The sequence below is a fragment of the Pempheris klunzingeri genome, chromosome 24, assembly GCF_042242105.1.
Source record: "Pempheris klunzingeri isolate RE-2024b chromosome 24, fPemKlu1.hap1, whole genome shotgun sequence".
Lineage (NCBI taxonomy): Eukaryota > Metazoa > Chordata > Actinopteri > Acropomatiformes > Pempheridae > Pempheris > Pempheris klunzingeri.
In genome coordinates, this window is record NC_092035.1 from 1,046,883 (window position 1) to 1,073,922 (window position 27,040).

General features: G+C 47.0%; 1 protein-coding gene across 1 annotated transcript in view; it reads left to right on the top strand.

Annotated features, from left to right (window-relative positions):
• The window catches only part of LOC139223928 (zinc finger protein GLI2-like), a 48,027-nt gene extending 21,907 nt beyond the window's left edge, over positions 1–26,120 (top strand). The window contains exons 3-13 of the mRNA XM_070855933.1: positions 6,276–6,478; positions 7,349–7,528; positions 13,436–13,637; positions 13,906–14,098; positions 15,027–15,137; positions 16,827–16,967; positions 17,911–18,060; positions 19,155–19,319; positions 21,828–22,100; positions 23,540–23,888; positions 24,106–26,120. Coding sequence (XP_070712034.1) covers positions 6,276–6,478; positions 7,349–7,528; positions 13,436–13,637; positions 13,906–14,098; positions 15,027–15,137; positions 16,827–16,967; positions 17,911–18,060; positions 19,155–19,319; positions 21,828–22,100; positions 23,540–23,888; positions 24,106–26,120 — 3,982 coding nt within the window. The remainder of the gene's footprint in view (positions 1–6,275; positions 6,479–7,348; positions 7,529–13,435; positions 13,638–13,905; positions 14,099–15,026; positions 15,138–16,826; positions 16,968–17,910; positions 18,061–19,154; positions 19,320–21,827; positions 22,101–23,539; positions 23,889–24,105) is intronic.
• Positions 26,121–27,040: the final 920 nt, after the last annotated feature.

Genomic DNA, 27,040 nt, shown 5'->3' on the forward strand with positions numbered 1-27,040 from the left:
ATGATTATAAACTAACTCTGTACCAAAGGTCAGGTCAGGGAAGCTTTAAGAAGGACTTTAAGAAGTTATCATCTGCAGACCAAATCTGCAAATCAGAGAAAATCTTGATCCATTGAAATTAATTAACACGTTCGCCGTTTTCTTCTTCTTCTTCTTGTGACGATTATTTAAGCAAAAAAGTGCAGAAAAACACGAGCAGAAGAAGAAAACGCCTGCGCCAACACTTTCTTCTTCTTCTTTCACTCTCTTCAGTTCAGCACCAGTGCTCCCCCAGTGGTGACTCACAGTACTGCAGCACTACAAATACTCAATAAAACAATAAATAATTAACTAGTAGACGTGCGATATAAATATAGAAATGTGAACAAAACAGTGGAAATATGAAGAAGTATGTTAACAGGAGAATCTCATCTAAAAAATTAGGAGAAATTAGGAACATTATTTACAATATAAACAAAGATAAGAGCTGAAATACTGATTCTGCATGTTAAAAAACTAGGTTTGACTGGAGTGAAGTTCTGCACATCATGATACCATCGATATGTGGCAGAGATTTGGCTTCAGACGTTTATTTTGTAGATTCGCTGGAGCCAAAGGTTCCTGTTTAGCTCCAGAGGGGAGAAACACCACACGAAGGTGAAGTGACGCCAAGAGTCTTTACAAAGAGTTCATTCTGATTATTAGATGCTTGAAGCTGATTGTAGCTTCAGGCTCTGGAAGGGTTCAGTGGCTCCATATTATTTATATTTATATATATATATATATATATATATATATATATATATATATATATATATATATATATATATATATATATATATATTTTTTTTTTTTTTTTGTGACTTGGGACTCATTGTGTGTTTTAAAGTGCTTCACCTCGTTAATGGTATTAATGTCATGTCAGCCGGAGCCATTAAAGCCAATGTAAACAGCAGTGGAGGGAGCAGAGTAAGGTAATGTCTGCCAGGAGGTGTGAGGGGCTGTGGCGCCTGATTAACTTCCCTTAAAGCTCTCCGCTAAACACGTGGACGTGTTTGAGACGTGTTTGAGACGTGGCCCTGCTGCTGAGAGGACGATCACATGCTCGGACCGGCTGTTAGAGGAGCGTGTGGCTCTTTATCCACAGACCGTTTTGAAGCCTCTAATTTAGCATGTTGGCCGTCGCCATCTTGGTTTTGAAGCCAGAAGTGATGTCTGACTGTTTGATTGGTTAGGTTTAGGCATGAGCCACATCTGATTGGTTAGTCCAGAGGTCACAAGGTCACATTTCTGCTGTATTTCCCTCTAAATGGGACCATGATTCATTAAATGAACATCCTGCTGTGTCGACCAATCAGAGGACGCTTCTTTATAGACTGATACCGACCAATCAGAGGACGCTTCTTTATACAGACTGATACCGACCAATCAGAGGACGCTTCTTTACACAGACTGATACCGACCAATCAGAGGACGCTTCTTTATAGACTGATACCGACCAATCAGAGGACGCTTCTTTATACAGACTGATACCGACCAATCAGAGGACGCTTCTTTATAGACTGATACCGACCAATCAGAGGACGCTTCTTTACAGACTGATACCGACCAATCAGAGGACGCTTCTTTATACAGACTGATACCGACCAATCAGAGGACGCTTCTTTATACAGACTGATACCGACCAATCAGAGGACGCTTCTTTATAGACTGATACCGACCAATCAGAGGACGCTTCTTTACACAGACTGATACCGACCAATCAGAGGACGCTTCTTTATAGACTGATACCGACCAATCAGAGGACGCTTCTTTATAGACTGATACCGACCAATCAGAGGACGCTTCTTTATACAGACTGATACCGACCAATCAGAGGACGCTTCTTTATACAGACTGATACCGACCAATCAGAGGACGCTTCTTTATACAGACTGATACCGACCAATCAGAGGATGCTTCTTTATACAGACTGATACCGACCAATCAGAGGACGCTTCTTTATAGACTGATACCGACCAATCAGAGGACGCTTCTTTATAGACTGATACCGACCAATCAGAGGATGCTTCTTTATACAGACTGATACCGACCAATCAGAGGACGCTTCTTTATACAGACTGATACCGACCAATCAGAGGACGCTTCTTTATAGACTGATACCGGCCAATCAGAGGACGCTTCTTTATACAGACTGATACCGACCAATCAGAGGACGCTTCTTTATACAGACTGATACCGACCAATCAGAGGACGCTTCTTTATACAGACTGATACCGACCAATCAGAGGACGCTTCTTTACAGACTGATACCGACCAATCAGAGGACGCTTCTTTATAGACTGATACCGACCAATCAGAGGACGCTTCTTTATAGACTGATACCGACCAATCAGAGGACGCTTCTTTATAGACTGATACCGACCAATCAGAGGACGCTTCTTTACAGACTGATACCGACCAATCAGAGGACGCTTCTTTACAGACTGATACCGACCAATCAGAGGACGCTTCTTTACACAGACTGATACCGACCAATCAGAGGACGCTTCTTTATAGACTGATACCGACCAATCAGAGGACGCTTCTTTACAGACTGATACCGACCAATCAGAGGACGCTTCTTTACAGACTGATACCGACCAATCAGAGGACGCTTCTTTACAGACTGATACCGACCAATCAGAGGACGCTTCTTTATAGACTGATACCGACCAATCAGAGGACGCTTCTTTACATAGACTGATACCGACCAATCAGAGGACGCTTCTTTATAGACTGATACCGACCAATCAGAGGACGCTTCTTTACAGACTGATACCGACCAATCAGAGGACGCTTCTTTACAGACTGATACCGACCAATCAGAGGACGCTTCTTTACAGACTGATACCGACCAATCAGAGGACGCTTCTTTACACAGACTGATACCGACCAATCAGAGGACGCTTCTTTATAGACTGATACCGACCAATCAGAGGACGCTTCTTTACAGACTGATACCGACCAATCAGAGGACTCTTCTTTACAGACTGATACCGACCAATCAGAGGACGCTTCTTTACACAGACTGATACCGACCAATCAGAGGACGCTTCTTTACAGACTGATACCGACCAATCAGAGGACGCTTCTTTACACAGACTGATACCGACCAATCAGAGGACGCTTCTTTACAGACTGATACCGACCAATCAGAGGACGCTTCTTTATAGACTGATACCGACCAATCAGAGGACGCTTCTTTATAGACTGATACCATCCAATCAGAGGACGCTTCTTTACAGACTGATACCGACCAATCAGAGGACTCTTCTTTACAGACTGATACCGACCAATCAGAGGACGCTTCTTTACACAGACTGATACCGACCAATCAGAGGACGCTTCTTTACAGACTGATACCGACCAATCAGAGGACGCTTCTTTATAGACTGATACCGACCAATCAGAGGACGCTTCTTTACAGACTGATACCGACCAATCAGAGGACACTTCTTTACACAGACTGATACCGACCAATCAGAGGACGCTTCTTTATACAGACTGGAAATGAGCTGCAAAACTAAAACAAGGAGCAAAAACAGGCAAAAATCTCTGCGTCATTTCACAGTTTAACTGGTGAAAGTGAAAGAATCTCAGAGCTTAATTAATGTTTTGTAATCATTTTTCCACACAGTGTGAGCGCAGTGAATGCAACAAAACAGCAGATCTCAGTTGTGATATTGATCAATTGGTTTTAACCCAAACTGACAAAACCTGATACTAAAGTTGTGTCTGTGAACGCACCGTTGGAAATTAACCCCCCACATTCGTGCCCCCCCCCCACCCCGGCGTCTCAGCCTGCTGCCCGGCGCCAAACCACGATACGCTCTGCAGGCCGAGCATTGTGTTCACCCAGCGCCACGCTGACGCCCAGAACAGTCGGCCAGACGCTCTCTGAATATGTGAATATTACATGAGTCTGTTACTCCTAAGCGCTCCTATACCGAGCAGGCGTTTGCTTAAACAAAGCTTCACGGGCTGCAGGTAGACAGAGAAATATTAATACGCTGCGAAGGCTTCAGCCTGATTGTTGGAGCTCGTTATCACAGTAAACAAACGTGGATCCAGAGCTCACCTGCAGGCGGGAACACGACCACGGCCTCAATAATTCAGACGCACGGGGGGGCTGATTATGTTTTTGGGTGGAAAATCAGATCTTAATCGTGTGCACACAGGGAGAGAAAAACATTGCATCACGAGCGAGGCAATCCGGCAACGTGGCTGCGAGGTAACGAGGCCTTTGTTGGGTGAGATGTATGTTTAATGAGGCGGCGCGTTCACGGAGCAGGACGTCCATCTTCTTCATCGAGCTCAGTAGTTTCATGAAACACTTGTAATCACCGCTGGTGGTTTCTCTACGGTTGTGTTCATAACACGGTGACGTCCACCTCGAGTTATCACGTTTCTGTTTTTATCTGGATAAAGTTTGTGTGTGGCTTTGTTGTAGAAATCCTTCGCCGCAGGTGGACGTGGCCTGAATCACCTGTTTGCATGCGGCCCTGACACGTCAGGTCGATAACTCACCCATCGGGCGACGCAAACAGAAGAAGAACCGTTTCCACTGTTGACTTTTACACCCAAATTATCAAGAACTATTTTCCAAGGAAGAATCTCGTTTTGGTTTTGGCTCACGAGCCGCCGAGGACGGTGAGATGGTGCCGTTACGTCTCCAGAGAACAACGAAGGAGAACGCTGAGGAAGAGGAGGAGCTGATGGAGCAGCATGCTTTGAGGTTCATGGGAAATTCGGCGTATCGTTCCCTTAATAAGAGACTTTTATTTTGTAGTTTAAACAAGATGCAGAAGAACTCATTTGTCTTCAGCAGGCTGACTGACTTCCTCACTGACTCCAGGAAGGTGGAGCTCATCACTCCGCTTCTTAAATCCTCCAGGTGAAGCAGCCTTGCCATCTTCCCTGAAGCTTTAACTGGTTTTATAGTCTTTTACATGTTATTTTAATGTTTTCATGGTGTTTTATGTCCCTGTAAAGCTCTCTGAGCTGCCTTGTGTCTGTATATAAACACATCTGCTTCGCCTAAGTCACCTAAACTAACCTGCAGACTGCAAACTTTCCCTTCACAGAGAAGTTTGTGGCGTCTCAGACTCTGACTCATGTGTTGGGACTCTTTAAAAAGGTGTCGGCTTCCTGCTTTTATCAGGCTCATCTTCCAGACCTCAGCGGCGTCCCCGGGTCGACCCCGGACTCTTCCTTTCTCTCCGGATGAGCTCACGCCGATAAACGACACCCACAAACGCCCCGCGGATACAGGTGTCACCTGGAGAGGCCGCTGCCCGTCACGCAGCGTCTCCTCCTCCCTCCCGTGACCCCGGTGTGACCCCCCCCGTCAGATCAGAGGCTCGATAGAAGAACCGCGTTAGACGTGATCTCACTCTCAGAGCCGGATCGGGTTTGCAGATGGCTTACGGTGGTCGTGTCAGAGCGAGCTTCGTGTATTTAAAGTATCACAGCCTGATACTGATAAAACACATCAGTGATTCATCCGCCGCTGAAAATAGTCCCCTACCAACGCACCATTTCCACCACTGAGCAGCTGTTTGAGGAAATGCACCAACGGGCTTGGAGCTGAAAGCCTCAGAGAGGATTTAGAGGACGAACACGTTGTCGGTTTGGATCTGATGTGTCAAGTGAACTCTTCATTGGTTCTGTATTTGCTGTGTATCTTACACCTCTTATGCTTTTAGGTGGGGTCATCAGATTTTAAAATATTATGTATTTGATAGTTTTATTAAAACTGATCACAGTAGATGTGTGACAGCATTATGGAAAGGATCCCTACAGAGAGAGACCTGGAAGATCCTTTTGGAAGCTGTTCTGTCGCTCCCTAAAAAGCCACCAGACTCCATTCACAAAAACAGTAATTTTACAGAGGAGTTGCTGGTCTACTGCTGCCTTGATCTTTTAGTTTGTTTGTGTTATTGTGTCACATAAATATTTAGATCTGAACTAACCCCTTAAAACACCAAAGTCACACAAACACACTGACTGATGGAGGCAGCAGCAGAGCAGCAGCTCCTGTGTCCTGTTCTCTAAAATCCCTGTTTTAGTGAATGTAGTCTGGTGTGTGTGCTGTTTGTGGTTAAACCAAAAGGATCTTCCAGGTCTCTCTCTGTAGGGATCCTTTCCATGATGCTGTCACACACTTGGACCTACTGTGATCAGGTGCAGTTGACCCATTTTGTGTCCAGGCAGCCACATAAGATCAGATGTGCTCTTCCTGTCCTCTCTTCCAGCCCCGCAGGTTTGGCCGGCAGCCCCGTTATCTCCGATATCTCCCTGATCCGCCTCTCGCCTGCCGCCGGGGCAACAGGTGACTCCCCCTTCAGCCCGCCTCACCCGTACGTCAACCCTCACGTGGAGCACTACCTGCGCTCCGTGCACGGCAGCCCCACCCTGTCCATGATCTCCGCCGCCAGAGGACTCAGCCCTGCCGACTGTAAGTCCTGCAGCCGGACCAGAACCACCCAGAGAGCTGCCAGGGGCCTGCTTTTACTGCAGTACTACTGCAGTACTACTACAGTACTGATGCAGTACTACTACAGTACTGATGCAGTTAAACTGTCTGATCGTCTGACTTCTCAGTCATGTCACCAAAGTACAGGGTTACTATAACTAAAGTACTACTAACTACTACTACTGTTACTGCTAGTAGTGTGTACTGCAGCTCTGAGACAAGTTTCATCTTTGGTAGAGAAAGTGATGTCATGTCTCATGTCCAAGTATTTTACTGTTAAATACTTTAAATACTCTGAATACTGCACACAGTGAATACTCTGAATACTGCATACAGTGAATACTGCACACAGTGAATACTCTGAATACTGCATACAGTCAATACTCTAAATACTGCACACAGTGAATACTCTGAATACTGCACACAGTGAATACTCGAAATACTGCACACAGTGAATACTCTGAATACTGCACACAGTGAATACTCTGAATACTGCATACAGTCAATACTCTAAATACTGCACACAGTGAATACTCTGAATACTGCACACAGTGAATACTCGAAATACTGCACACAGTGAATACTCTGAATACTGCACACAGTGAATACTCGAAATACTGCACACAGTGAATACTCTGAGTATTTAGACACCCTGACACAGAAACTGAAACAGACCAGAGGCCTAGAGGAGGATTTTTTTTGGGGGGGGGGCATTTACATGGACTGTTGCACATGAGTGACCCCCCCGCCCCTCCGGCCCCTCGGCCCATTCATGGATCTCCTCAGTGTGAGGCAGGACGGAGCAGGAATTCACCCCCCCCCCCCACTCCCCCCTCCCTCTATTCTCCACAGTGGCCCATGAGCATTTAAAAGACCGCGGGCTGTTCGGCCTCCCCCCTCCCCCCGGGGCCAGCCCGGCTGAGTATTACCACCTGATGGCGAGCCACCGGAGCCCCTACGGCGAGCTGCTCATGCAGGGGGCCGGAGCCACGGCGGGGGCCCACCTGTCCGACTACATCACCCCCATCGACGGTGAGTAACTTTTAGCCTCTTTCAGGAAGCGGTGGAGACCAAAAACAGAGTCAGAAGTTTAGTGTCATAGAAGAGATGTTTCATTTTCTGCTGATCAACTCATCACTTCACTAAGTGACAGCGTGGATTAGTTCACTGCTGCAGGCCACAGCCACCATAACAACCATAACAACAACCACAGCAACCACCACAACAACCACAGCCACCATAACAACCATAACAACAACCACAGCAACCACCACAACAACCACAGCCACCATAACAACCATAACAACAACCACAGCCACCATAACAACAACCACAGCCACCATAACAACCATAACAACAACCACAGCCACCATAACAACCATAACAACAACCACAGCAACCACCACAACAACCACAGCCACCATAACAACCATAACAACAACCACAGCAACCATAACAACCACCACAGCAACCACAGCCACCATAACAACAACCACAGCCACCATAACAACAACCACAGCAACCACCATAACAACCATAACAACAACCACAGCCACCATAACAACAACCACAGCAACCACCATAACAACCATAACCACAGCAACCATAACAACCACCACAGCAACCACAGCCACCATAACAACAACCACAGCAACCACCATAACAACCATAACAACAACCACGGCCACCATAACAACAACCACAGCCACCATAACAACAACCACAGCAACCACCATAACAACCATAACAACAACCACAGCCACCATAACAACAACCACAGCCACCATAACAACAACCACAGCAACCACCATAACAACCATAACAACAACCACAGCCACCATAACAACAACCACAGCAACCACCATAACAACCATAACCACAGCAACCATAACAACCACCACAGCAACCACAGCCACCATAACAACAACCACAGCAACCACCATAACAACCATAACAACAACCACGGCCACCATAACAACAACCACAGCCACCATAACAACAACCACAGCAACCACCATAACAACCATAACAACAACCACAGCCACCATAACAACAACCATAGCCACCATAACAACCACCACAGCAACCACCATAACAACCACAACAACAACCACAACAACCATAACAACAACCACAACAACCATAACAACCACCACAACCACCATAACAACCACAACAACAACCACAACAACCATAACAACAACCTCAACCACCACAACAACAACAACTTGGGAAAGTTTTCTGCAACTACTATGGACGCATTTCCCATCACGACAGGAAACACTGTGACACTGTAGATAACGTTAAAAAAACATGACTGATCATCTAATAACATAAAAACTGATAATGTAGATAACGTGACTGATTACCTGATTGATTACCTGATTGATTATGTGATAACATGAAAGCCGAGGTGCAGAAACAGACCAAACAAAACAGAAACGTGAACATCAGTGAAACTGACTCATGTTTATTCTGGGGGGGGCAGTAGTGAGGGAGGGGGGCAGGATGTCAGGGCATCAGTAAAGGACTCTTTTGCACTTTTTAACCAGCTAACAGGCAGCTTGAACCCTGGTGCTACAGTCAGAGGAGCCCCCCCCCCGGCAGCGGCCCACCCTGCTCTGTCCGCCGAGCTGCTCTGACGCTGATTAAGGAGAATGAAATTCCTATCAGGCCGCGGAGCCCAGGTGGATGATGAAACAAAGATCACAGCAGAGGCGTATAAATAAAAAAGGCTTGTATACATTTTTCATGTCAAACAGCTTCAAACGGCCGAGGGCCTTCAGGTATCCGCCGCTCGCCGCTCAGGATTCCTCCCCGCCGACCCTGAGCCAGCACTTTTCCATAAACACCCAGGACTTATTGTGCCTCTGTGACATTTCCAGTGCACGCCATCGCCGGGCACATCAGGTACATTTAACGTAATAAATGCCTACTTTGATCCGGCGCTTCGCTCGGTGCCTTAAAAGGGTCGCCGTGTCGGAGAGGGAGACTGATGGCGGCGGGGATCTCCCGGTGACGAACACCAGAGAGCGTTAACGTCGTGTCGGCCTGACGTCTGTGTGCTCCTGCAGGGCAGCTGCACTCCTGCTGCTCTGACACGCAAAGTATCCAGCAAATGTCTGGAAGAACATTTAAAGCATTTAAATCCAGGTTCTCCACAGACTGAGCGACGGCACGAGGTTTTAAAACTGTGGAATGTGATTGGCTGCTGCAGGATGACGTAGAAATGCTGGTTCATTCACCCTGAAACCAGACCGGAGGTGTTTCAGAGTGTTTCTACAGCTCAGGTTCAGCTGGTTTGGTCCTTAAACTGATGTTGGAGCTTCTAGCAGGATCAAACGGGCCACGTTTCTTCTTCTGCTGCTTTAAATGTGTCTCTAACAGGATCAAACAGGCCGCGTTTCTTCTTCTGCTGCTTTAAATGTGTTTCTAAAAGGATCAAACAGGCCGCGTTTCTTCTTCTGCTGCTTTAAATGTGTTTCTAACAGGATCAAACAGGCCTCGTTTCTTCTTCTGCTGCTTTAAATGTGTTTCTAAAAGGATCAAACAGGCCGCGTTTCTTCTTCTTCTGCTTTAAATGTGTCTCTAACAGGATCAAACAGGCCTCGTTTCTTCTTCTGCTGCTTTAAATGTGTCTCTTGGATGTACTTCCTGCTTTGTTGTGCTGCAGCTACAGACAGCAGCTAAAGTCAAAGTCAGAGTGTTTCTCCATCCCAGATGAACCTCTGGTCGTCATGGTGTTAAAAACCCTCTGAGCGGCTGACGTCTGGTGCCCCCCCCATTAGAGAATAAAATGGCAGTAATCCAACTTGTTAAAGTTACTACAGCAAACAGCCACTTCAAGAAACTACATTCTTGTGTCACCTGATGAATGTTAAGTCCACTATTCTCTCTCTTTTCGCTCCGTTTTTGGTCTCCTCCACCTCCTCCTGAGGGAAATACTGATGTGCTGCTGGAATATACCATTGTATATATAATAACAATATAATAATATACCTTTCTGATGCAAACGTTAAAAAGGAAACTCCATGTCGGCTACAAAATGAGACTTTCGGAGGACAGAAAATTTGAAACACTGCGCAGCATTTTTGGAAAAGTTAGAATCAGGAAACTTCTGGAAGGAAGAAGCCAACGTTACCGCCTCGGCCTGTAACACAGAAAGTATCAGGTGACTTCCCGCTGAGTGGAAAAGTCTGTCCGACCCTGAACGCCTCGCGTGCAGCTTCGGCCTCGCTGCTCGTGAATGAATGAGCCCGCTGTGTTGTGGCGTCTCCGGCCAAACGGGCGGCGAGCTGCCAGCTTTAGTGAGGCCGTCCAGCCGGCCTCACTAAAGCTGTCATAACTCGGCCTCCAGCCGCCGCCGACGCTGAGCAGGCGCTGAGACAAACGCAGCGCCCGACACCGTGGCACAGAGTGAGAACATTTCACACAGGGGGGGGGGGGGGCTCTGTCTCTCTCACCTGGTTTTACTTTGGTCGGTTTATTTCAGCCAGTGTTGATCCAGCTGTGCTCGGGCCGAACGTGCTGTGGTGCAATTAATAAAAAGGACATGAACGAAGGAAGAGAAACAATAATCAGGATTTAATTTGAGCGCCTGAAGTTGCCTCGCTTCTTCTCCTCCTTCTCCCTATTCTTCTTCTCCTTCTTGTCCTTCACCTTCTTCTTTTCCCTAGTCTTCTTGTCCTCCTCCTCCTCCCTATTCTTCTTCTTCTCCTTTTCCTCCTCCTCCTTCTCCCTATTTCTTCTTCTCCTCTTTATTCTTCTCCCTATTCTTCTTCTTCTCCTCCCCAAATGTTTCCCAGCAGCTGTGGCATCGTTTGAACCTGCAACCTTCTGGTTTCAAACAGTCACACACACACAATCACACACACACAGTCACACACACACACACACACACACACACACACAGCAGCTGATATAAATCACAGTGGAGGGGGGAGGAGGGGGGAGTCGAGCGGGGCTTTTCCATTGGTCCATTTATCAGGGAGGTGGCACATTAATAAACACGTCTCCCCAGAGGTGAGAGGAAGTAACGGAGACGAATCCGCCGCCAAAAACCACACCTGCCCCCCCCCACATCGCCGTCAACCATCTCAACTTTCGCTGCTTAAATGTCTAAATTAGCGTCTCCTGACAGCCCCCCCCCTCACAGTAATGTCTTTAGTAATACCCCCCCCCCCCAGGCTGAAACGTCCCCGGAGGAACCAGCGTCTGTGGACTTTTTCACATCATCATCCAGATTCCACGTTTTCAGAAAGTGATCGATCAGGAGGAGCAAACAGGAAGCTCATCGATCGATCGATCGTTCTGCATAAACATTTCCTCACGGTGGAAATCAATTCTGCGTAAATTGGCCTCATTTAACACGCCGGACTGGGAGATGTTTATCTGGAGTCATTACAGGGGATTATTGTGGGAGGATAGATCAGTTATGTCTGAATGTTAATGGGGGGGGGGGCTAAAAATGAAGGTTGGGCTTTTTATCCCCTGCTGTTCGCCTCTCAGGCACATCCAGGCTGCCTGACCGGGACGGCTGAGCTGAGAAAAAGCAGCCATTTTAAGGGAAAATCAATATTTATCTATCATATACACGCATCAGTACATTTGCATATTTAAAGTACTTCTATTCACCTCCACTGCAACAGTTTAAAGCTTCTGACGCAGCTCACATGTCAAACTACAGCTGTAATCATGAATCATTGAGATGTCAGCGGTCTACAGTCCGATCACCTCCACTATTAATTCACTTATTACAGTAAAGCCTCCATTTGTTGCCACAGCAGATCAATTTTATGCAACTAGACCATTAAAACATTTGATGGAGAAAGTACATTCAGCTAATACATGGAAGTCAATGGGTGCTGCACCACTTTTCCCTTTTTTCCCCCCAAAAAAACGTTTTTATTACCACAACACGAAACAGATTCTGCCTTCACATAGTTTAGGCGCTCTGTAGAAATCGGAGGATGTTAACGGCAAAAGATGTAAAATAGATCAAGTATTTAGAAGAAAAATAAGATGAACACGCCGTCGTCCTGAGAAATGAGACACTTATCGTCTGTTAAACCTAAACCCTTCACGTTATTTATAAAGGCTTATTTAGAAGTTTTGCACTGCTTTTTGCTAGCTTGTGTTTAGAGCCTCTTTTTTAGGGTTTAGAGCCTCTTTAAGGTTTAGAGCCTCTTTTTTAGGGTTTAGAGCATCATTTTTAAGGTTTTTAGCTCATGTTTAGGGTTTAGAGCATAATTTTTAGGGTTTAGAGCCTCTTTTTTAGGGTTTTTAGCTCGTGTTTAGGGTTCAGAGGTTGTTAAAAGAGTTTCTTGCTGCTTTTCCAGGGTTTTTAGCTTGCTTTTAGGTTTTAGGACTCTTTCTCCAGCTGTTCAAATTCACTGGGACAAATTTCCGGCTGGCAGACTTTTATTTTGGTGGATTTCATCGGCGATAACTTCCTGCGCCGGGCTCAGTTTGGATCAGTCGTCTGCTGTCAGAGCTCGTCAGTTTCCATCCTGGAATAACGACTCGGGCGACTCGTTGGGTTTTTGGAGTCGTTCCTTTCAGACTGAGTGTTTAGGAACTCAAACATCCTCAATCTGAGATCCTTCAAAGTCCAAGAAGTCTTCAGACTAACGTTAGGACCTTAAGGTGACCACAGATGTTTCAGTTAAAAGTCTAACCTGACGAAAGCGCTAGCATTAGCATTAGCATCCACAGATCACAGGTGAGCGTTCAGGTTTGTCGCCCAAAGGTTGGAGCGGCGCCAGTCGATGGTTAAAACCGATCTGTGGTTGAATCTTTACACCTTTAGCTCATTTGAAGGTGTTTCCCTTTAAATTAAACTGTCTAATAAACCCAATCAGAAATCAAACCACCAGATCAATGACCACATGACCCCTCCAAGTGTCCGGCTCACCTGCTGACTCACCTGTGTGCCCACAGTGTCGCGCTTCTCCAGCCCCCGACTGGCGCCCAGGCTGAGCAGGAAGAGGGCGCTGTCCATCTCGCCGCTGTCGGACGCCAGCATCGACCTCCAGACGATGATCCGCACGTCGCCCAACTCGCTGGTCGCCTACATCAACAACTCGCGCTCCAGCTCGGCAGCCAGCAGCTCCTACGGGCACCTGTCGGTCGGAGGGCTCAGGTGAGTCACACGGGGACAAACACTTCCTGTTTCCTTTCACGTTACCTGTAACCTCCCCCATTCTTTTCTGGCTGCCTCCTCCTCCAATAAAATCCCAGTTTTCTGTTCCCTACCTCCCAGTTTCATCCCCATTTCCCTTCCTAGCTCCTCATTTCCTTCCCTACCTCCTTCTTTCCCTCCCTTATATCCTTCCCTCCTTCCCATCTCCTCATTTAACGGCAATGAACTGTGAACCCGATGATCCTCAGCCTGTCTTTGCTCCTTGCAGCCCGTCCTTCCCCTTCCCTCACCCCATCAACCCCATGGCCTACCAGCAGCTCCTCTCCCAGCAGCGGGGGCTCAGCGCCTTCGGCCACACGCCGCCCCTCATCCAGCCCCCGCCCGCCTTCTCCGCCCGCCAGCCGGGCCTCGGCCTGTCCTCGCTGCCCGCCGCCGCCCACAACAGCGACCTGCCGTCCAAGGTGGAAACACACACATTAAAACTGTGACTGAAGAAGATTTTAACTTTTAACAACAACAAACTTTTATACTAATCGTAGTTTGACCTTCATCACGTCTAAAGAATAGAAAACACAGTGCATGCTGGGACACCGCGGTCTTAATCTCCAGGTTAATGCTTCTGCCCTCCAGCTTTTATTCAGCCAAACCTGGAATTACACTGAGAACAGTTTGTTCTGTCAGAGTTATGCTGGGTGACAGTGTACCGCTGTTTGGATTTGCGGCGCTGGCCTCGTGTAATCAGTGCGTGCGGCGTCCCCTCGGAGGTAAACTCTCCGTGGGGGAGGCGGTTCAGGGGGAGACCCTCCAAACACAAACATTTCTGACTCAGCCTGAAATTAAAGGTGTGTGTGAAAGGTCGGCTGGGGGCACATCAAGGCTTCGCCGGGGTTTTGGTTAATAAGTAGTTTTAGAAAAAGGGTCCACTGATGGCTGATGGGTAATCTGACGGGTGATTTGGGTTTAATTGGTGATGCAGCTTGGTTTAATTGTCCTTCTGGACTCACACCTCTTTATTTATGTGGAGGATCTCAGCAGAAATAAGTCAGAGCAGACCGTTTGTGTCAAATAAAGAAGAGCAGACAGTAAATTCACCATATTTGGTTCCTTGTATGGAAGTCTGGAGCTGCCGATATTAAAATGGTGCAGAAAAACACAATGTTTTCACATTTGAACATGCAGTTATTGCCAAAATATTCACTTAAATATGCATTTTTTAAAAAAGATTTCCGGGCTGTAACTCCTCATTTTAAGTTTGGAGAATAGAAAAGCGATGTCAGCTTTGTTAGATCATTTCATTTTAATATCTGCAGCTTCAAACTTCCATAAAACTGTCTGACATTCAGTGTGTTTTTAATCCTCTAACTTGTGAATAATTAATTCCATCCTTAGATGCTCAGCGGCGACTCGGCGGTCAGCAGCACAGTCGACCCCCTGATCACCAAGAGGTCAAAGGTGAAGACCGAAGCAGAGGGACTGAGGCCGCTGTCTCCTTGTTCACCGGTACGACAACACAAAGACGCACTTTTTACTGTCAGACGAGAGATTTTCCAGCAAATGAGCCCACAGGAGGCTCCGAGTCTCACTGCAGACGGGATGATTTCAGGATCAAACATGCGAGCTTTTAATTACAGGACGCTCTCACAGCAACAGTGACGTGTTTGTTTAACTTTTTATAAAACCTCAGAGGGCTGCCGTCATTTCACAGAGGAGGCGTCCACCTCCACAGTGTTAAATTGTCCCTTTTTTAAATGAAGTCTGGTGCAGGAAGGAACTTCAGATCATAGCTGAGGAAACAAAGAGGTTTTATTGAGAACAATTGGATTTTGACACTGAAACAGTTAGAGGGGAACTTCTTTTGGACTTTTTAGGATATTATTTAGTCAGGACACATGTTGGAGAGCGAGGATGCTCTGGTGCTTTAAAACATTCTGTGAAGCCCGATCATCTTTTAAAATAAAAAACAACCCCCCCCTTGTCCTCCTGACCTCCTGCTCCGCTTGACGCCGTGACTTCCCGCGGCCCCCCGTGACCCCCTTGTAAAGCGCGTCTCGGATAAAGAAAAACTCCACATGATAAGAGCTTTGCATCCATTCGTTTGCAGCCTCCCCCCCTTCCACTCATCCTCCGCCCCCCCCCCACTCCCTGGCCACTGTAAACTGTGCCACGGCACTTCATTTTCATGAAATATTGGCCGGGCTTTATTGTCATCTGAGGAGCCTTTTTCTCTTCTTTTGACAAATTTGCGGCTCCTCTCCGATAGCGAGGCAGGTTTGCTTTTGATGCATGGGGACGGTGCGGCGCCGTCGTCTTGGGGCCACCAGAATTGATGAAGATAGCGTGCGTGGGGCAGAGACAAACATGCTGCAGTCAGCACGTTGTGTGTGTGTGTGAGAGAGAGTGCGAGTGTGTGTGTGTGTGTGTGTGTGTGGAGGTGTACGGGAAGCCGGGAGGGACAAGCTGTGTGTCAGTTTCTGTCTGCACGTGCATCTTAGTGAGGTTTTTAAAAAAGTGATTTGTGTCAGAGCGAAAGTGAAGTTAGAACTTTTTTATTTTTCAGGCGTCAGTAAAATCACACGTTTGCACCTTTTGAACCGACATTTAAAGGAATGTCGTGGAGGGAAAGTCACCAAAACGAGGATGTTTTTAAATGTCAGGACACTTTGGGAAAGTTTGGACTTTTTATAGAACAGTTTGAAACGTGAGAAACATTTTTAGGGGTGAATATTTGGGAAAGAGGACGTTTTTGAGTCGTTGGTACATTTTAGAAAGTCAGAGGTTTTAAAAAAGAGAATCTTTTTAGGATGTTCTGGGGAAGTTGAGGCGTATTTAGAAAAGTGACCAAACATTTAAGTGATGGCGTGAAAGGAGAGTTTGGAGACAGAGACAGTTTCACAGGAATAAAAGATTATTTTTTTGGGTGTGAATAATTTGGGAAGTCGTTAGTCGTTGATTTGGGATGTTCTCCTGAGGGGCGTGTTCAGACAGTGCCTGCTCTGGATCAGGTTTAAGGTTAGGCTCAGTCTTATTAAGTCCTCATCAGGAGGGAAACCTGAGTCCACGTGTGTGTTTGCGGTCCAGGTTGTCAAACAAACCCGACTGATTTTAATCTGTGATTTAGCGTCTGTACCAACGAGGAAGAACTGGACTCCCTTCAGGTCCTTTTACTCAGAACCTGTCTGCGTGTTTCAGAACCACCGCGGCGGCCTGTTGGACCTGAAGGACGACGGCGAGCGGGACGAGTGCAAGCAGGAGCCCGAGGCCGTCTACGAGACCAACTGCCACTGGGAGGGCTGCAGCAAGGAGTACGACACCCAAGACCAGCTGGTCCACGTAAGAGAGAGAGAGAGAGAGAGTGTGACAGTGAAAATGATGATCTGAGCCTGAAACACTGATAAAAAACTAAATGTGCACAAGCAGGTGAACACATGCAGCATCATTCAGGTGTGTGACCACCTGTACACACACACACACACGCACACACACACACGTTAACTCATCAGTTCTTAAAGCAAAAGTTCTACTAAAAGCACCAACGTCTCTTTTCAGTCTGAACGTTCGAGCGCAGAACAACTTTGCCCCCCCCCTCACAAAGAGACCCCCACCTCGGAGAAAGTGACCACGGCTGCTCTCTTAGCGCTCATTAGCATCAGTGACGTGTTTTACAGTGTAAGAGCTCGTGGACACAGAGAAGTGCCAACAGCCCGTTTCCAGTCTTTATGCTAAGCTAAGCTAACGCCAGCTGTGTTTGAACATCTCACACTCCCAAACAACAACTTTAAAAAAAACAACTATTAAAAGCCTTTTTTAAAAAAGAGAAAATCACTTATATGCAGAAATCACCTGATGGGATTTATTTCTCTTTAAGTTTTACACTGAAAGAGAGGAAAATGCAGAAACTCACTTTGTGACGACATAAAGACAAAGAAAGAAGACGAGAAAAGCCGTCAGATGAAGATTTTTTGGGGCTTTTTTTCCCAATGTTTCAGTGAATTGAAACAAAATCGATTTTTTTAAGAAACTTAAATCAGTATTAACAAAAATCACTAGCAATCTTTCCATTGAGGGGAATGTTTGGATGTGAGGGATGTGAGCCGTCCTAATTAGCAGGACGTAACACTCGTCTCTGCTGCTGCCTTCCTCTGAGAGTTATGCTGATAAGATGGATCTCTACTGGAAAATCCTGCCGAGAGCAACATGAGAGCCTCTTAGTGGACAACCCTCTGCAGAAAACCTCTCATTTCTCTCTGTGTGTGTGTGTGTGTGTGTCCCACAGCACATCAATAATGACCACATCCACGGAGAGAAGAAGGAGTTTGTGTGCCGCTGGGACGAGTGTTCGCGGGAGCAGAAGCCCTTCAAAGCTCAGTACATGCTGGTGGTTCACATGCGCCGACACACGGGGGAGAAACCACACAAGTGCACGGTGGGTAACGGATGGCCTCGGCGCCCCCAAGGGCCCCGGCGGGCCCCCGGCGGGCCCCCCGAGGGCGGTAGCTCACATGCTCTAAACATTAACAGCACGTTTCTGCACACACACGTGTAGTTTTGTTGCACATACTGAAGGTAAAACACACACAAACACACACCCCCGGGATGGCAGGATGGAAGATTTCTCTCTTCTTCTACTCATTGCAGATTATAGAAGCACATTAATCTCACAGCAGCTGCTTCTTCTGTGGTTTTGTTTGAGAAAACATCAGTAAGAGTTAAAACACCTGGAGGCCGAGAGGTTAAAAACACCTGTGCTGCTGCATGTGAACTCTTTCACATCACAGCTGAAGAGTCCAGTTAACGTCCACTAAAAGAGCTTGTTTGATCCACTGACAGGCTCAGAGTGTTATTCTAAGTGTGTGACAGCATCATGGAAAGGATCCCTACAGAGAGAGACCTGGAAGATCCTTTTGGTTTAACCACAAACAGCACACACACCAGACTACATTCACTAAAACAGGGATTTTACCTCCTCTACCTAATAGTGTGGTATATAAATATTAAATCAATTATTGAATTAAATTAAGTTACATCATTGAATTATAAATTGATAAACTAACTCCAAAGTTACACAAAACAAAAAATACTAACTGATGGAGGCAGCAGCAGAGCAGCAGCTCCTGTGTCCTGTGAGCTAAAATCCCTGTTTTAGTGAATGTAGTCTGGTGTGTGTGCAGAGAGCGATAGAACGGCTGTTTGTGGTTAAACCAAAAGGATCTTCCAGGTCTAAAGCTGTCACACAGTTAGAATAACAACTAGAGCCCGTCAGTGGATCAAACAAGCTCTTTTAGTGGACCTACTGTGATCTACTGGACCAGTTCCAACACTTTTACTACCAGTTGCTTCAAACCTCAGACAAAGCAGGGTCCAGGTTTAAAAATACTGGAGTTACCCTGTAAAGCAGCCGATGAGGCTGACGGTGATACCAGGCTGGTTTTTGACAGTTCAGATCCTGGTGGAGTTAGAAAATAATAACTTGAACACTAAGCTGTCAGTTGTCAGACTAACCCGTGCTCTCCTCTGCAGTTCGAGGGCTGCTCGAAGGCCTACTCCCGCCTGGAGAACCTCAAAACCCACCTGCGCTCGCACACCGGTGAGAAACCGTACGTCTGCGAGCACGAGGGATGCAACAAGGCCTTCTCCAACGCCTCGGACCGAGCCAAGCACCAGAACCGGACACACTCCAACGAGGTGACTCTCACAGAGCCCCATAAGAGACGCTGTCAGACAGCGGAGGTGAAGCGCTGCAGAGGGGAGCTCAGCTTCGTCTGTGGCCCACATTCAGTCTGCCTCCGTGCAGGTGTGCACGACCACGCTCGTGTGTTGCTCTGCAGTCTGTCTACAGACGTTTGTGAGTAAATAATGAGGTGGAGACATAATGAGCACGACGGCCCACGATGCATTAGGGCGAATCATGCTCACCGCCAGCCCCCCCAGCCCCGCAGCGTGAGACCACCTGCAGACGGAGAGAAGAAAACCTGAAAAGTGCTTCAGAAAGCTTCACTGCAGTCAGCTGATTCAATACAGCAATAAATTAACACATTGAGCCGATTTAAAACCAGCACGGTTGAAAATAAGCACCAGAAAAAAGCCCGAGGGGTCATCGTCCTCTCTGCTGGGATTATTGCATCGAAATATTCTGATGCTTCACTCAGTATTTGTTTGTAGGAAAATTCATAGGGGCATTAATTCAGTCTGTGCTTTTTCAGCCTTTTATTTTCTCTCTCCTGGTTCGATCTACATTGTTTATAGTAGCGTGTATTAAGACACCAGACTCCATTGACAAAAACACTAATTTTACCTCGTATAACACAGGAGTTGTTGGTCGACTGCTGCCTCTGTCAGTTAGTTTGTTTGTGTTATTGTGTTACTTTGGTGTTTTTAAAAGGTTCGTTTGGATCTGAACTAACGTATTAAAAACACCAAAGTCACAGCAACTAGTCTCAGCAACTCTTGTTTTCTGCAGGGTAAAATTCCTGTTTTGTGAATGTAGTCTGGTGTGTTTGCAGAGAGTGATATAAAGGCTGTTTGTGGTTAAACCAGGTCTATCTCTGTAAGAATCCTTGTTATCAGACACTTACAGTAACAATTAGAGCTCAAGTCTCATGCAATCTAATTTTTGTTTAACCAGAAAAAGCCATTACATCGTTCCTCCGGAAGTAACCAGACTTCACTGACAAAAGCACTAATTTTACACAACAGTTGCTGGTGTGCCGCTGCCTCGATTGGTCAGTTTGTTTGTGTTATTGTGTGAATTTGGTATTTGAGAGGGTAAGTTCAGATCCACTAGAGCAGGGGTCACCAACCTTTTAGAAGCTGAGAGCTACTTCATGGTACTGAGTCAGACGAAGGGCGACCAGTTTGTCACACTCCTCTGAAATAACAAATGAGCTCAGTTTGCCTTTAGTTATATATTATTATTATTGATTAATGATACTCATCTATGTGAAGACACTGATCACGTTAGTGATTTCTCACAATAATCATCAACAATGACTTAACAAGGTGGGAAACAGATAAAATCAATATTACACATTTAATTTCTATTAATCTCAGCAACTGTTTAAATTTTCAGATGATCACTTCTACAACATTTCATAGAACAAATGTTCCATTTTCACTGCCCACTGACAAAGAGCCTTTAAACACATCATCAACTATGTTTGGAAAAGTTATCAATTATTTAATGTTTAAGAAAAATCAACTTTCATATTTTTAAATAAATCTTACCACATTTTAAACTGATGAACAAATCTGCGGCATTTTTAACAAAATTATATCTGTTTACATTTCATGAACACACTTTTGAACACAATTAAAGATCAATATTTTTATTTACCGTTGCCATGACACCGCCATGTTGCCCCTGACAACATCTGGTATCTGTTTGAAAATGTGGAGCTCTAAACGAGGCTTCGGCTGCTTGTTGGGATTTTTCCTCCGGCCTGGTGAAAACAGACTGCTGCTTACCCAAAGCTGCCTTCAGCTCACGGGCTGTTTCTGCCCGTAGCTTCCCGGTGGGCAGTTAGCATGCTAGTTAGCATGGCAGTTAGCATGCTAGTTAGCATGGCAGTTAGCATGCTAGTTAGCATGGCAGTTAGCATGCTAGCTCTGTGACCCGTAGTGAAGTGTCTCTCCACATTGTGCCGCTTTGTCGTCGCCCCGCAAATGAGACACACGCAGTTTTCTTTCACAGTAGTAACAAAGAACTCTTCCTCCCATTCACTGTGAAAATGATGAGCTTTCTTTCTTTTTTCTGCCATGTTTTTTGGGTTAGAAACCGCATTCAGCTCCTTCATCTCCGCTGCGCCCGCTAGCTTACTCTGCACGAGCGCCAAAGTTTTGTCATGCGCACAACACTGACCTTTGACCTTTGACCTTTGACCTGGAAGAGGTCTAAACTAATTCTTTTATTTTTAAGATATTGTCATTTTCAAATCTATATAAATGCAAGTGTGATTAAAAAAGAATAGCAACAGAAAAAAAATTAAACTTTAGACGCAGCTTATTTGTGTAGCACTCAATAACACCAACAAACCAAAGGATCAAGGCATGACTCCCATGTTCTTCAAGGTAAAATGACCGTTTTTGTGAATGGAGTCTGGTGTGTTTGCAGAGAGCGATATAACTGAAGGTGCCGTCACAGACTAAACTTCCATGTTTGGTTTTTTTAGTATCTGTATTTCTTTGCTTCTGTAGAAACCCTACGTTTGTAAGATCCCCGGCTGTACGAAGCGCTACACAGACCCCAGCTCTCTCAGGAAGCACGTGAAGACGGTGCACGGCCCCGAGGCCCACGTCACCAAGAAACAGCGCAGCGACCTGCCGCCGAGGCCGCCGGCGCCCAGGGAGAACGGGGAGAACGAAACGGGCAACAGGGAGAGGAGGGAGGACAAGATGTCAGACAACAGCTCCCCCAGAGGTGTGGAGGACTACCTGCACGTCAAGTCCATCAAGACGGAAACCTCGGTGGTAAGATCGCCCAAACACACCAGGAACTGCAAAGCGGTGAAGCTGATTCTCAGGGAACTAGATGCCAATAAATCATAATATTACCTTTTTTTTAAAAAATATCTTCGTTGTGTGATTGTTTTCAAAGGGTTACCATAGTTACAAACGGTGTTAGCATGTTAGCATGTTAGCATGCTCCTTTGTAAATGGATCTAAAATAAAAAGCAGAGCTCAGAGGGTTAAACAACTTTATTACCAAACTAACTAAACTAAACCACCTTTTACATCGTCGATCAGATCAGCTCTTTATCCTGACCTGCTTTCTTTGACCGTCTTCATTTCTCTCCCTTTTCTGACTCTCCTTACGGACAGACACTGCTAAGGTGAGCTCACCTGTGGCTTATTGTGCCATCTGTCACCCCCCCATCGTCTGTCAACATCTTTTGCCATTTTTCTCTCAGAAATAAACAGTTTTTTTTGCCAAAATGAGGGAGGAAGAGCACAAAGTCGGCATGAAAGTGGATGGACTCCGGCATGTCTTGGTTTTCTTGTGTTCAACAGAAGATAAATAAGATTATTTATCTTCCTCATCTGAGGAAGCCAGCGCTCTTTGCTGAAGATAAAAATCAGATGTAGCTTCAAATGCAGAACTCAAACTGTTCCTGTCTGAACTCATGTCCTCATTTCATCATCAGCTGCAGCAGGATTTTATTTCCTATAACCACCCCCCCGTCCCTCCCCAGCTGCATGTCATCTGTGATACCATGTACGTCACTTTTGCTTGACACAGGCAGCTTAAACCGACAGCAGAGACCCATCAGAGAGCCTGAGCGTGATGAAAGCCGCTCCAGGATTAATATGCAAACACTGGGAACTGGCTTCAGCGCTCTGAGCAAACAGAGCCAACTATCAAGCTGAGATCAAGACGGCTTTTTAGCAGCGAATATATTAGCGTATCCAGAGAAATACATGTAACAGTTATTGTCCCGAGGAAGGAGGTGCTGGTATCTCTGAGTCCTGAGGCGAAGCAGCTGTAATATTATTAGTTAGAGGGACATGTGTTTGTGCAAATGCATTAAAATTGTGCGTCTTAGAGTAAAAAGAAAGAAGCTTCTTACTCAGCTAAATGTTGAAAAGGCCTCAGAGTTCAGAAACGTGATGATTGGCCTGGCGCTCTGGCTCGGGCTGCAGCAGCCTTTCATCCTGCCCATTTCCAATTCACAGACAGACTAACGCAGTCTGTAATCTGTGGTGCACCCCCACCTCTTCACCCCCATCCCAAAAAACACTCATTATTTACAATTAAGCTGGGGGAGGATAAAAGAGTCGATGATTCACTGTTCTCTGTGCCATGTTAACCGCTGTTCCACTTCGGTTTTGTTAAGAAAAACTGTTTTTTAGGACAAACAGTCGTCTTTTCTGCCTCTCATGCTCTTTCTCTCCTTCATCCCTCCGTCCAGATGTATCAGTCCAGCCCTGGCGGTCAGTCATCATGTAGCAGCGAACCATCACCACTTGGCAGTGCCACCAACAATGACAGTGGAGTAGAAATGGCGGCGCACAGCGGGGGAAGCCTGGGGGACCTCAGCACCCTGGACGACCTGCCCTTCGTGGAGTCCTTGGGCTGTGAAGGCTCCACCGGCGGGGTCGCACTGGTGGGTACCCGCTTCCGGAAGCAGCTCTTCACCAGCCAGCGCCTTGAGCATCTGAAGAAGGAGAAGCTGAAGACGGTGAGGGACCCGTGTCGGTGGGCCGGCAACCCAACACCCCCGGTCCTCGGCACCAAGCTCCCACCCATACCAGCCGGCGGTGAGTAGAGGGGAGAGCAGAATAGTTTGTTCAAGCTGCAGTAGTAGATTTAGCTACACAACAAGCTCCTAATGTTTATTTCAGCACAGGTTTGGTCTCCACCAAATATCTTTAGCTGCTGGTTGTTCCACTTTGTCCTCCAACTAGTCGCTAAATCTGGTGGCATCTTAGATTTGAAGCTAAAAAGAGCTGAACATTTTCATCTGTTTGTTTACAGGGTCCCTCCTGGAGAGTCCCAGTATGGGTGGTGGTGTGGTGTCCTTCCCTGGTTCCGGCTCGGGTGATCTGAGCTCTGGTAAAACGACTCTGTTGGAAAACCTCTCGCAGCGCCGGGACAGCACCTCCAGCACCCTGAGCTCAGTTTACACCCTCAGCCGCCGCTCCTCGGGCATCTCTCCTTGCTTCTCCAGTCGGCGCTCAAGCCAGGCTTCGCAGTTCGGCGCCAACCGCCCCAGAATCCTCAGCTCTGCAGACTCTTACGACCCCATCTCTGCCGACATCTCACGGCGCTCCAGTCAGGCCAGCAGTGGAGGGGCAGGAGGGTGCGGAGGAGGGGGCTTACCCAGCCACCTGAGCCTGACCCCAGCCCAGCACTACCACCTCAAGGCAAAATACGCCGCCGCCACAGGAGGTGCACCGCCCACGCCTCTTCCCCACATGGACCGAATGTGTTTGCAGACACACACAGCCCTGTACGGGGACTCCCAGGAACCCTCCAAGACCACCAAAGTGCTGCCTTCCAGGCAGTACAGCAGCTACACCTCGTGGAGCCTGATGCCCCATGAGGTCCCGTCCAACATCCCCCGCCGAGCCAGTGACCCCGTGAGAAGCGTGGCCGTAGACCGTCTCAGCCAGCCACAAATGCAGCGCTACAACAGCATGGGCACGCTGGGTGGAGGGGTTACCGTGCAGCCCCATCCGCCCCCTGCAGCAGATCGACGGCATTTATCCCAGCAAGGCTGCCTGCGATCGGATGGCAGCCCCCACCGCTACCCTTACAGCCTGCGACCGCCCAGCATTTCGGAGGACGTCTCCATGGAGATGATCACAGGTGACACCCATGAGGAAGACTTGATGCTGCCCGACTTCCGCTCCAACACAGAGAACATAGGATCAACCGATCAACAAGATCTCCAAGGAAACTTCAGTCTCCAGCAGCAGCTGTACTATCAGAGGAGGATGGCCGTCGTTCACGCAGACATAAACCTGCCTAATCAGGCGAGCATCAGTCCAGGGCACCAACGACAGATGTGTCCATCTTCACCAAGGGACAGTAAGACCAACTCGCTTCCTCCATGGAACAAAGTCTCTTTGTGGCCTTTGGATGCCGGCCGGCACTGCTCCAAACCACAGATCCGAGGGAACCTGGCCGTCCTCCAGCAAAACCACAACTTTGGCCTCAGCTCCAGCCAGCAGATGATTCAAAACCTCGTTAACACGTCACAGCAGAGATCCAAACAGCTGGATAACGAACCAGGAGCAAGCCGCTTCCAACAGCAGAGATTCCAGCTGTCGTCACATCTCGATGAAGCAGTTAGCTCTCGGTGCAGGTTCCACGAAGGCTTCGGCCCCTTCGATGCGAACGCTAACGGGACGTATCCAGCTTGTAATAAGACCACAGCAGCCAGTGGGAGCGAGCTGAGCCCCACATGCAAACAGGAGCCGGCCGACGTGGACATTGTTGACATGCACTTTGTTTTGGTTAAAACTGACGGCTGCGATGGATCAACCGTGATTTCAGATCAGCACAAGTGTAGCGTGGCTTCCCAGAATCCCTTGCAAAGGGGAAACCAGATCCACCTCCAGCCAAGGCAGCCAACAGAACCTAAACCTCTGAACAGGCACCTCCCAGGGCCAAAGGTGACACAGCAAACAAGGCACCCGAGTCAAGCTAACCCGGATGTAGCCCCCAGATTACCCAGCAGCTCTGAGGACGCCATGTACTACACGGCACAGATTCAAGTACTCGAGCCCAACGCAGCACTGGAGCAGGCGCAGATAGACTTTGACAGCATGCTGGACGACGGCGATCACTCCAGCCTCATGTCGGGAACCCTGAGTCCAGGCCTGCTCCAGAGCTTTTCCCAGAGTTCCTCTCGCCTGACGACGCCCAGGAACTCGGTCACGTTGCCCTTGTTGCCGGTGGCGACGGGGAACATGGCCGTCGGGGACATGAGCTCGTTGATGACGGCTCTGGCGGAAGAGAGCAAGTTCTTCAGCTTGACGTCTTAGCCGCGTGACAAACTGTTTCCTCTGACAGAAACGTATCTGCAGAACATTTGAGCTCCTGATGCACAATAAACAGTGAACCAATGCAGAATTGATGTGATTGTGTGCCAAAAAGCCTCTGCAGTGTGCGACTCTGGTCATGTTGTACAGTCGGACTTGTTACATATTTAAAATGGCAGTTTTCTATCTTTTTGAAAGCCATATTTTTGTTTTGTTTGGTAGTAAATATGAGGTAGAGCTGTTTGAGTTGTGCAGGTCTGCAGTAAGTCCAGTTTACTAAGTGCCTGGCTCCGCCCAAACATGTGCATGTTCTGCATATGATGACATTTGAAACGTGGAAATGCAACCAGGTGATCATGTGAGACGCACATGTTTGAAATGCAGCATCGCCTCCGACTTGTTTTACACTGTAAATTACTGGAGCTGAACTTTATATCGAGTTGCCGATTTCCGCTCGAGGAGAAAACTGTTTAATCGCCTTTTTATTTTCCTCCATCATCGCAGCATTTCAAGTTTACAGTCGCCGTCCTCAGCGAGCAGCTGTTTGATTGCTGCTGATATTAACTGTGACATCTCGGCGTCGGGCACCACAGACTTGATTTGTGACTGAATAATGAACCCGTGCCGACATCGGAGCACATCTGAGGAGGACATCCAACTTTTTCCTTTTGTATATTGTCGCACCAGTGTGCTGTGCTGGTTACATGTAAATATCATTTGTACATTTTTAACAAATACAATATTGACATTGATTTTTTTAAACAAATACTGTGTGTGTGTCTTTCATCCAGATGTTTCTGAGTCCAGAACAGCATCAGAGAAGTTCAGTCTCCAATATGAGATGTTTGGGACTTTAACGCTCCCTCGTTTGTCCTCACATTTGAAGAGATTGTGAGAAGTATTTCTTATCGTTTTAGAGACCA